Source organism: Nicotiana tomentosiformis, chromosome 11 (genome assembly GCF_000390325.3).
Source record: "Nicotiana tomentosiformis chromosome 11, ASM39032v3, whole genome shotgun sequence".
Classification (NCBI taxonomy): domain Eukaryota; kingdom Viridiplantae; phylum Streptophyta; class Magnoliopsida; order Solanales; family Solanaceae; genus Nicotiana; species Nicotiana tomentosiformis.
In genome coordinates, this window is record NC_090822.1 from 70,768,288 (window position 1) to 70,780,250 (window position 11,963).

At 37.7% G+C, this 11,963-nt stretch overlaps 1 protein-coding gene across 1 annotated transcript; it reads right to left on the reverse strand.

The window, feature by feature from the left end:
- Positions 1–538: 538 nt before the first annotated feature.
- Positions 539–6,575, reverse strand: LOC104109343 (GATA transcription factor 24-like). Its single transcript, XM_009618604.4, has 7 exons — positions 6,172–6,575; positions 5,131–5,214; positions 4,912–5,045; positions 3,597–3,707; positions 3,272–3,377; positions 996–1,067; positions 539–896 (listed from the first exon to the last, which is right to left on the reverse strand). The coding sequence occupies exons 1-7, from the start codon at positions 6,511–6,513 to the stop codon at positions 807–809; spliced, it is 939 nt and encodes a 312-aa protein (XP_009616899.1). The 5' UTR covers positions 6,514–6,575; the 3' UTR covers positions 539–806.
- Between the last annotated feature and the right edge of the window lie 5,388 nt (positions 6,576–11,963).

An 11,963-nucleotide genomic window follows, 5' to 3' on the forward strand; every position in this document is an offset into this window, starting at 1 on the left:
TAGCATTTATAATTATTTAATGGGTAGAATTTTTAATGGGCAGAACATGATAAATATTTTAATTTTTATAGGTAATCATGTCGTCTTTACCCCAGGAAAAAAGGTACAAAACAAAAAGCTCTGCAAATAATAGATTGGATGTGAAGCCCGTCGAATATATCAGATTTTTCACTCGATTCTCCATTTAATTTTACATGTACCATTAACCTTCTCTTTTTTTCTTGCAACTTGATGATTGACTTTCTTTTATTGGAAGGTTCACACGTTTCTTCTCAAAGTAATCATTTTCAGCCAATTTTATTCGGGGAAAATATAATAATTTCCAGGAACTGAATTAATTGGACCAATAATACATTAATTCTCTGGTACATAACTTTAGGAATTTAAATTACATGCATAGATCATGAGATCAATTTTCCCTAGTATCACAATAACTTTAGTCCCTCTTGTGTGCATACTCTGCTGTTCACGCTTCAGTTTGTTATAGCTTATAACTTCTTACCTCTGCACACACGAATATCATGGATCGAGGGTGGACTATTTTAAAAAGCTTACGTGCTTAGTGAGTTGTATATATCTGGGATAAAGATTCAAAATAAATTACATTTGAATAGCAGAATAAAACTCTAGATGGAATGACCTAAAATCTATGCAACAAGGTCCTCTACGTATTTGCCTAAGTTATAGTTTCTTATGTACAAAAGTATGCAAGTTTGGCAGATATTAGACACATAAATTTCAGGTCTTTCACCTTAAAGAAAGATTAATTGCCACCAGAGGTGACCGCAAAGTAGAGCTCTTTATCATCATTCATGCGGTAGCACTGTGTTTTCATCATCTGAAGTAATGATACCAGCAGCAGCCATAGCATCTGATCCATTTGCTTCATCATTGCTCTAGCAGCGAGAATATCATACAAAGACGGTTAATTTGAGGGCACAGACAAACTACAATCAAAGGATATTGAGAACCCCACCAGAGAGAGAGAGCTGCACCTGTTCACTAGATTTCACGGTATGATCCTGAGCTCCTGTAGTTGAAACTTTAGAAAGATCTCTTAAAATCCCCTGCAATCACAATTCACCACAAGGAGGGCAAAGCAATATCATCAATCGTAAAATCAGATTCCTGATTGGAGTGATGGAAATAACTTCTAAATCTGACTCCCAACTTACCTCAAAACTTGATAATTGAAGTCAAGAAAAAGAGTGTTAAAAAGTAAAAAAGTACACATTTCATGAACTCACTGGATAAGAGTTGTTACATTTCATAGAGTGGATACCAACCAAAAAAAAAATACTTTACAATAGACGAAAGTAGTTGCTTATCCTCAAAACATCTCTTATTCCTCTCAAGCCAAATAGCCCACTAATCCTCCAGATCTGCTTTAGCTCTTTTCCAACTCTCTGTCCAAGCCAGCACAGCAGCAAACTATTCATATCCATAGGCATCATCCGTTGCACTCCAAAGATGTTTAACAAAGTCCAAACCCGCAGAGCGTAATAGTAAGCTATTATTTTTTTAGAAGGTAACATATTTTATATATATAAGATAAAGTAACCTTATCACAAAGATTGTGTTAAGAGATTACAGAAAGTTACAAGGCCCCAATGATGTCCACTATAGACTCCACATCTTCTACGAGCTTCTTTACACCAAAAGTGAAACAAAAATATACAGTTCATCTTGATCTTCTGTTCAGAACTAAATCTATCTTCAAAGCATCTACAGCTCCTTTCCATCCATATTGTCCACCAAATACAAGCTGGGACAATGCTCCACCATTTCTTCAGCCTCAGTGGGATACCTGGATCATTCCAGCATCATTTCTGCAGTTGTCCTGGGTACTGTCCAGTTTAATCCTTTCATACTCATGAATAAATACCACAACTTGCTGGTCACTTTACAATGTAAATAGAGGTGGTTATTTGTTTCAATCCCATTGCCACACAAAAAACATTTAGAGCATAGTTGCATTCCTCTCAACTATCATGGGTTAGAACAGCCTCTTTAACCACTAGCCAACAAAAGCATGCCACTTTAAAAGGTATCTTGACCTTCCAGATGTGCTTCCAGTTCCACGGCCCATTGTGTGGTTGTCCAGAACAATTTAGAAACCTATAAGCTGACTTCACAGTATCAATTCCCCTGCTATCTCTTTCCCATACTATTCTGTCTTCTTCCTCTACAATCCCTTTGAAGCTATCCAGCAATTTGAAGAATTCAGTCACTCTAATAACCTCCCGATCATTAAGGAACCTTCTGAAGGTCCCTTTTCAGAAAAGAACACCTACTGCATAGTGAAAACCCCCTCTTCTGAAGAGTGTCTTGTGTTAAGCAAGCATTCTTAGCAGCAATCCATCCAACACAGGCAAAAGTTTTTGTTTTATCCACTTCCCAATAATCCAATAACTCACTAATTTTATCCACTTCCCAATCACCAAAATTTCTTCCAAATTTTATGCTCCAACCGTTATCTACAAAACAATCAGCAACCATATAGTTTCTGTTTGCAGCTCTGTACAAAATAGAAAACATGTATGCATTAATCTCCTTTTACCCAGCCAGACATCATGCAACTTCCATTTCCAATTTCCAGCTTCAATTTATTCTCAAACCCACCCCATAATTTACTTATGTTTTTTTTATAGGTATAATTTACTTATGTTACTCCAGATTGCAGCTTTGAACGGTGTAGTAACTGAACAAGGTTTCCAGCAGTCTTCTTTACCATATTTGGTGATGATCACATCCCTTCAGTTTCCTCCAATCATCATTAAGTCTCCATAACCACTTATAGGAGCCTCTTATTGTGGAATCTCAATTTTTTAAACTCCCCATCCACCTCCCTTTTTCTGCCTCATTACCTCTTGCCATTTCACTAAGTGCCACCTCTTCTTTTCTGAATTTCCTTCTCACATAAACTTAGTCCTTAAACGATTAATCCTTTTTTAAACTTTAATAGGAATGGGGATAAGTGACATTAGTTAGGTAGGAATGCCATCTAAAAAGAGCTAACCGAAACAAGAGTTGTCACTGGGAATGGGAATAATTGACATTAGGTAGGTAGGAATGCCTCCAAAATTTGATCAAGGGACCACTGCTTATCCCATAATCAAAGAAAAAGAGAATGGTAAAACAACATAGCACACAAATCTATTCTACATAAATAGGCTCATATACATGGAGCAAAATGTGGACACAATTATCGTTGTTTGAACTGATAAATTACAAAACCTAAGTGAGTAAAGTCTTCAAATTCAATACTAACCTTATTGGCCCACGTAAGTCCACATGCATTGCAGAGCGACCTCGGGCCAGCTGGTCCACGACGCATCATAGGAGTGAATTTCGAACTAATTCCACAATGTCTACATCTGTTGAGAAAAAAATAAAGATCTCAGGTGCTGCATTTGTTTGATTTTATCAGTTCAACTCAGACGCCACATAAAGTTTGATCTTCTGCTATAGAACGGGTGAACAACTTATCAGAGGTATTGCTGTCAGACCTTTTTCTTTTTGGATAAGGAGAGGTATGGCCATGGGACTTATTCACAGAACAGAAACACATACAACTACAGAAGTCTGACACTCACGATGTTTCTGGTTCTTCTTGGCTAGAGCCTGCATTCCCCTCCGCAGAAGAAGAACCCGCTTCATCAGAGATTGACTTGGAAGATGTAAATTGACCCTTTTTACGCTGCATCCTGATAGCAAAACAGAGATCTGTGAGATGCAATAGACCACGGAGATCAATTTTGACTGAAAATACTTTGTAAACCACCCTAACTAGAATCTGCATGTTAAAGAATAGGCAAAGACTGAACTTTAGAGCTTCAAATAGGAAAAGAAAAAGAACCGAGTAACCCCTACATAAACATTGGGGAAAGAAAAAGAAAAAAGGAACAATAATTGGTCCACAACTAGCCTGACGCTCAAGATGCCGCCGTCATTTACAATGTCACAAGCTCAAAACTAGATGTCAGTATGTCACTAAAAACATCTTTTAGCAATAGACATTTTACTTCCATTGAAGGAGAGTTTCCAAATGACATGCGCCCAAATTGAAGATTGAAACATGACTGCATGAGAGATGAGCCAATGGAAGATTGCATTCACTACCAATATTGTATGTACATATTACCACGACCAACTTTTGACGCCCAGAATAACCTACCAAAGTGTCATGCTTGGTTCTAAGCGAAGGCTGGCCAACAAGTCAACACGTTACCAAGGTCTATGTCACACTAGTGTGCGATGCCATTAGGCTCCTTCGAGGTTCCTCCAATGATCATGTCACTGAAAGTGTATATCCAACCATGGAATTGGGACTCCGTTATAAGGAGGTCAGGGCATTAAACAATGTCATATTCGCATGTCAAGCAATGCCTTATTTATGGTAACAGTCAACTTTAAAATCTTCAGTGCACGTGGGCTTCTGCTAAATACCTCCTCTTTTTCGTCTGACATGAGCCTTGCCCATGCTCTGCCACTCATGATACTCTCTGTCCCTTTACTTTAGGGATAGTAGTTTGGCGAAAACATCACCATCTACAGCACTGATCACTTTCAACTGGAGCTAAGAGGCACATTCTAAAGTTTTTCTTTTTTGGGATAGATGGCATATCTCCTTGGCCCTATAACCTTTTGCTATGTCTATATATAACTAATTATGTTTATCTTCTCAGTGATATCTGCATTACCCAAAACATTTTAAAAAGACTGCGGTTTTGTTTACTGGACAGTCCATTTCACACAAATAGATTAGAAGGAAAGCTCAATTAGCGACATAATGAAAATTGGTGGAGATGACTAGTGACTAGTCATGGTAGACCAATCATGGCAGAAACTCATTTATCTCCAACACATCTAACATGATGTCCTCCAAGGAAATAAATGAAGCTGTATTACCTAAGAGCAACTTCCTTCCGAACAGTGTATCGAATCTTTTTATCAAAACATCGTTCTTTCCTTTTTTCCCTAAAGCGACTCAAAGAAGCAGCCCGTTGTGGTTGATTCAATCTTCCAGGACCTTCACTTGAAGCCTATGGAAATTGCAGAAGAAGCAGGTTAATTGATTGCAAACCAGAATAACAGCAAAACCCTACATGTTGGGAGAAAAGTTTATACCCAATGACTCTGGGAAGCCACATTGACAGCAGCGGTGCCAGTAGGGACTTCATATCCATCCAACAGCAGCATCACTGCGTGAACCTGAAAATTAATGAAGACAAAAGAAACTTTTACTCCTCTGTACAATGCTTGCCTTATGAGACAAGATTATTCAGTGTTCAGATGAGAAGGACCTACCTAGAGTGGAATACAGATTACTCGTTTAGCCGACCTCAACTAATTCGGGTTTAAGATATAATTGATTGATTCATCAAGATGCTTGTAGACAAGCAAAAAGTAATTCAACAAACTAAGCCAAATCAAAGTCCATCCATCTCCATAAGTTTTTGAAAGTTAACTGTCACTCGGATATTAAAAATAGCAAAAACCTTCCATGACCTCTTTGCTTCAAAGACTAATCAATATCCATACCAACTCATCCTTCGCATCGAATCATAGAAATTTCCAATTTCCGAGTATTGAATCACCTAAGTTACAAAAGCAACAACAACTACACCTCAATCCCACACTAGTTACAATCAGCTATATGGTTCCTCTATATCCATTTCACTCTATTAGGACACGTTTATTCCACAAAAGCAGATGTTTGCCTGGACTAACATTCCCTAGAGCTTCCTGCAAAACCTAGTTTTTAGATCCTTCTTTTTCATGATGGTGGTGTCCAAACCATCAGCACAAGTATCGAGTAACTCTACCCACCCAGGCTTAGCCAAATGGGAAGAACTCACCTAGCGGGTTTTGCCTCCGCTAGGATTTGAACCTAAAACCTCATGGTTCTCCTCCCACTTTGTTGACTGTCAGGTCACACCCTTGGATGTGAAGCTAGTATTTTTTAATCCATGTGGGAAACTAGTAATGTTATCCATGAATATACTAAGCACAATGCATAAGTTAGTGAGCCAAAAATTACATCCTGAAACACACATTTAACCTCAATTTAAATATCAAAATAATTCACTTAGCAAAATATGCACTTTTATAGCACACTGCACAAAAACGATCAAGATTTCCGAGTAAAAGGGCTAATAAAAGAAGCACCTTTTCAGGTGAAACGTCTGGATACACAAACACTTGGCCTCGAAACGACAGCGTAAGCTGATTGCTACTTCCTACGCCAGGGACATAGAGAGCATTATGTGCAACGCCTTCCACAACATTCAGCGCAGCAGCCTCCTCAATGGTTGCGCCGGCGCCGCCGTTGTGGAGGGCGTGGTGGTAGTTGTGGTCGTAGCGAATGTGATGAGAAGGATCGTCTATGGACTCCCCTCCTCCTCCGCCGGCGACGTCAACGTCATCGTTGTCGTCTTTCCCTTCAGCGAAATGAGTCTGTTGATGTCTCTCTTGCTGTACTGTTCCGTTCATTGTCTCTCTCCTGTACATCGTATCTCCACGATTTGACTCTCTCACTTCTTCCAAAAACTAAAAAAAAATTGCTCTATATTAACCCTTTTATACAAGGGAACATGGCCAAATATACCCTAATATTTTGATATATTATTCATATTTACCCTCTATTATATTATCGAGTCAAATTTACTCTCAACGTTAGCAAAATTTTCAAATTTGCCCTCTAATCTAGCGAAAAGCCCCCAAATCCCAACTTCCTTCTATTTACTACAATTTTTTCTCACAAATTACTTATCCCTGCGTGTGCTCTACCAGATAAGAAAATATCCTCGACAAGCTGATTTCTTATTCCACTTGATTATTTAGAGCAGGAAGACTTAACAAACTCGTCACCTCCAGGCATGAGAACACTAGTAAATATTCCTTTGAAAGAATGTTCTGAAGCTGGACATAAATTTAAACAGATCATTCAATTTAGAATTTCTCAAACAATACTAAAGAATCATATGTCACAAATTTCATGCAGAAGTGCTTGCGCAAGCAAAATTTGCATCAAATGACATGCTAAATTCAAATTCAAAAGGGAATGTATTTACATGGATACCTACGGCCTTGGTATGCCTGTAGTCCATAAAAAATAGTAAATATTAGTAGCAACTTCATAAGCGAATGCATTTCGAGCACATGAAGAATCAAATAAATCTCTTCTAAATTATCTACGGTATTTCACTCATGCTCATTCCATTGGAGACATACTCATAAAATATGAATTCTGCATTTCATTTATGGTTTGAGCATAGCCAAAGACAATGGGAATAATTATGTAGTAATTCCACACTCTCATTTCTATAATATGGACCTTTTTCTTCTCTGGTGGATCACACGAAGGAGATGACTGATTTGTGAGAAGAATTGCAGTAAATAGAAGGGATTTGGGGCTTTCCGTTAGGTTAGAGGGCAAATTTAAAAACTTTGCTAACGGTGAGAGGGGTATATTTGGCCCTTTTCCATTTTTATTATTATACCAGTCATACCCGCGCCATAGGCGATCAATATTAAAAAAATTAAATTAAATTAAATTGTACTCGAGATTGTTTGAACATATTAGATCATATTGGTTTACTAAATTTCAATTGTCATCTCATTTGTCAATACAATATACACAATAACAAACTATTTATTACACTAAAAAGAAGACTAATATAGTTATCGAATAATTTTTTTGTTCTATATTTTTTATTAGTATTATTACATTGTTAATATAAATTTGTATTAGTGTATTATTTTCTTTAATAGTTTTTCCGCTACTCTCATTTTAATATAATATAGAAGATATATATTTTTTACTCTTTAAAAAAAAAAATTAAATTTTATTCTATTGATTCAATTTTCAATTCTGTAAATTTAATCAATAATATTATTTACTTTACTTTATTTTTTAAAAATTAATTCAAAACGTGTCCACATTAAGCAACTTGTCATCCTATTAATAAGCCACTTGGCATTGCTCATAGGGCTTTGCATAATTTGATAAATACCGGTTTACCGTACTGAAATCGAAAATTTTAGTATTTGATATTTGATATTTTGGTATTTGATTGAAGTGTGAAAAACAAATGGTATTAGGTATGGTATTCGGTATTTAAAAATAAAATACCGAAATACTAAAACCGTACCAAAATATATACTAAGTGTCACGATCCCAGTTTTCCTCTGTAGGATGTCGTGACGGCACCTAGTCTCTACGACTAGGTAAGCGTAACACTTATTGAATAAATTGACAGAAATTAACTAACAGAACTATTAAGCAGAAACCGGATATTTCTAAATGAACTCAGTATTTACAACATAAAATAATATCCCAAAACTAGTAGTACAGGTCATAAGCTTTACTAAGTTTGCTAGAAAAATCCCTAAATGCAACTATTCGGGATAGAATTAAATAGTACAATGAAAATATCAAAAGGTGACTTCGAGGCCTGCGAACGCGACAACAAATTTACCTTGAGTCTCCACAGCTCGACCAGCCAACTAATAATCAACAACAACTGTGGTACCTGGATATGCACAAAAAGAATATGCAGAAGCGTAGTATGAGTACACCACAACGGTACCCAGTAAGTATCAAGACTAACCTGGGTGGAGTAGTGACGAGGGACAGTCAAGACACCTACCGGACTAAACAACCTGAACAAGTGTGAAGGTGAACTAACCGAGAAAAATAATATTAATATACAACTAAGCAGGATAAGGAATACTAAACAATACTTGCAACGAGACACCAATAACAACAATATTTAATAGGAAGCAATTAGGAAATAATATTGTAGAGTAAGCTGGACACAGTCTAAGTCTGGTGAAATCAAAATTAAGGAAAAACTAATAACAACTCAATAAGAACAACCGCTGTTACACCAAATTTGTTCAAGCATTTCCACGAGGTACCGAACCTCATAATCACAGCTCGCGTGTCCCAATTCTTGAACCCTAATCACTTGGCATCTTGTGCCCACATTACAACTCATATCCACACAGACGACTCACATGCCAATAGAACATTCCTCACACAGAAGGCAAGTAGACAAGAGCACGTATAATGGTTAATGACGTCAGGATTCACCTTTTGAAATCGATATGGGTAATTTAACTATGTGTATGCTTGTGCAAGTGTTCTACCACAATTCCAGTCAACAAATAGGAGTGGAGACAATGAATGGCACATACGAAATGATCACCACGAAATGTACAGTGTAACAAAAACAACAATGAAGTTTGAAGCAGCGACCAACACAACAAGATTAGCTACATAGAACTGAGCAAAAAGGTGCATCACGGAGGAAAACAATTAGTAGTATGCTAAGGAAAACAACAATCAAAGACAAGTGTACAGAAAAGGGGAAATGACAATAAGAGTCCTCCCGAGGTACCGCCTTATAATCTCAAATCGTAAAATAAATCACAACCTTCCTTATATCACCGCCAGAGCCTTTATATTTAGTTTTGAAAATTATTTTTCCGAAATAGCATCCCACGTTTTAGCCCACCTTATCACACCACCTGGCTTCTAGTAGTTTCCCTACTAGCCATGCGTTTCAAACCCATCTTATCTCACCACATGCATTTCAACACCTAGACCTTATACCACCGCATGCGTATCAATAATAACAACAGCACGGCAGAAATATCGTGCAACACAATAACAACCGCACGACAGAAACCTCGTGCAAACACAATAACAATTCTCTCAACAACAACCCGTGTGCCAAAACATAACATCTCAAATAAATGACTTTCACAATAGGTGCCCACATGCCACAACATTTCCTCAAAACAGTTTCAATAGCACAATCACACATAGCCCTCGGCTCAACAACACTGAATACAACAGCAACAACAATAATGACACGAGAATACGACAAGTAAATCAACACAAGAACTTCAGAACACAAAGAAACGGAAGAACTAACTCACAAAGAAAGACACAACAGGGAAATAATTGTCTCAACAAGAATAGTTCAACAAGGGAGAGGTAATGTGTAACAATGATTCCACGAAAGTACAATCCGACAACAAGAGAGATAACATGAATCAATTACCCCAAATAAGAATACGTCAACAATGAAAGGGATAACAAACTTCAATTAAGGCTAAGCAATTACGGAAGAAATAATAATAATAATTTCAATTAAGGTTAAGCAATTACGGAAGAGATAATAATGATTTCAATTAAGGTTAAGTAATTACGGAAGAGTAATAATGATTTCAATTAAGGTTAAGAAATTACGGAAATGATAGCATGACGATGAAAGAGGCAACACTTCAGTTAAGGCACATAAGCGTTTAATCGGCAATAAGGGTAGAACATGAAGCAATCAATTCCAATTAAGACACGTAAGGGTGAATTTAGTAAATGGGGGATTTAACATGACAAACAATTTCATATGTAATTAACATAAGAACCTAAGATCCCTAAACGATCAAATTTCCACAAATAAACCGGAGCACGTACTCGTCACCTTGCGTACACGGCCTTCACATGACACAATTAGCACAAATAACTCAAATCCTAAGGGGGTGGTTTCCCCACACAATGTTAGGCCAAAATACTTACCTCAAAGAAGCTAGACTGATACTCTAAAATAACCTTCTCAAGTTAAATAACCTTCGGACGGCTCAAATCTAGCCAAAATAACTTTAAATCATAAATAAAACTCATAGAAAACAATTCTAGATAATAAAGCTTCAATCTTTAACAAGAACTAAAAAGTTAACCCCTAGGCCCGCACCTTGGAACCCGATAAAATTTATAAAACCCGAACACCCATTTCGATACGAGTTCAACCATATAAGAATTACCAAATTCCGATATCAAATCGCCCTTCAAATCCTCATTTTACATTTTTGAAAGATTTTACAAATTTTTCCCAAATTCCAACTTAATTCACTAATTAAATGATGAAAATACCAATGGATTCGTGAAATATAAAAAGATTAGGGTAGAGAACACTTACCCCAAAGTTGCTTGAAACACCCACGAAATATCCCCCAAAACCGAGGTCTACAACTCAAAATATGTTTAAAATATCAATCCCTCGACATATATGTGTTCTGCCCAGCGCCCTTCGCATTTGCGAACGGAAAAACCGCACTTGCGGCCTCGCATTTGCAAGAAAAAGTTTGCATCTGCGAACTCAACTTACCAGGCCAGGATCCGCATCTGTGGAAATACGGTCGCACCAGCCACCAACGACATCGCAGAAGCTCCAAAAGAACCGCAGAAGCGAACAACTTCGCATATGTGATCGCTGGGCCGCAAAAGCGGCCATTGCACATGTGTGCCAATCTCCGCAAAAGCTCCCTCCCACCCAGGCCACTATGATCGCATAAGTGACTAGGCTCACACAGAAGCGGAGCCGCACCTGCGCTCCAAAATGTCGTAGGTGCGAAGCACCAGATATAGACTTGTCCCAAAACATGAAAATGATCTGAAGCTCGTCTGAAACACACCCGAGGCCCCCCGGAACCCCGTCCAAGCATACCAACAAGTTTCATAATATAACGCGGACCTACTCGAGGTCTCAAATCACATCAAACAATGTCGAAACCACAAATCGCACCACGAATCGAACTTATAAACTTTCAGATCTTCCAACTTCCAAAACCCGTGTCGAAACATACCAAATCAATCCGAAATGACGTCAAATTTTGCATGCAAGTCCCAAATGACATAACGGATCTAATCCAACTCTCGGAATTGCATTCCGACCCCGATATCACCAAAGCCAACTCTCGGTCAAACCTCTCAACCTTCCAAAACTTTAATTTTCCAATTTTCGCCGAAATGCTTCAAATTACCCTACGGATCTCCAAATCTAAATCGGTACGCACGCCTAAGTCCAAAATCACCATACAAAGCTATTAGAATCATCAAAATTCTATTTCGGAGTCGTCTACACAAAAGTCAAAACTCCGGTCAACTTTTA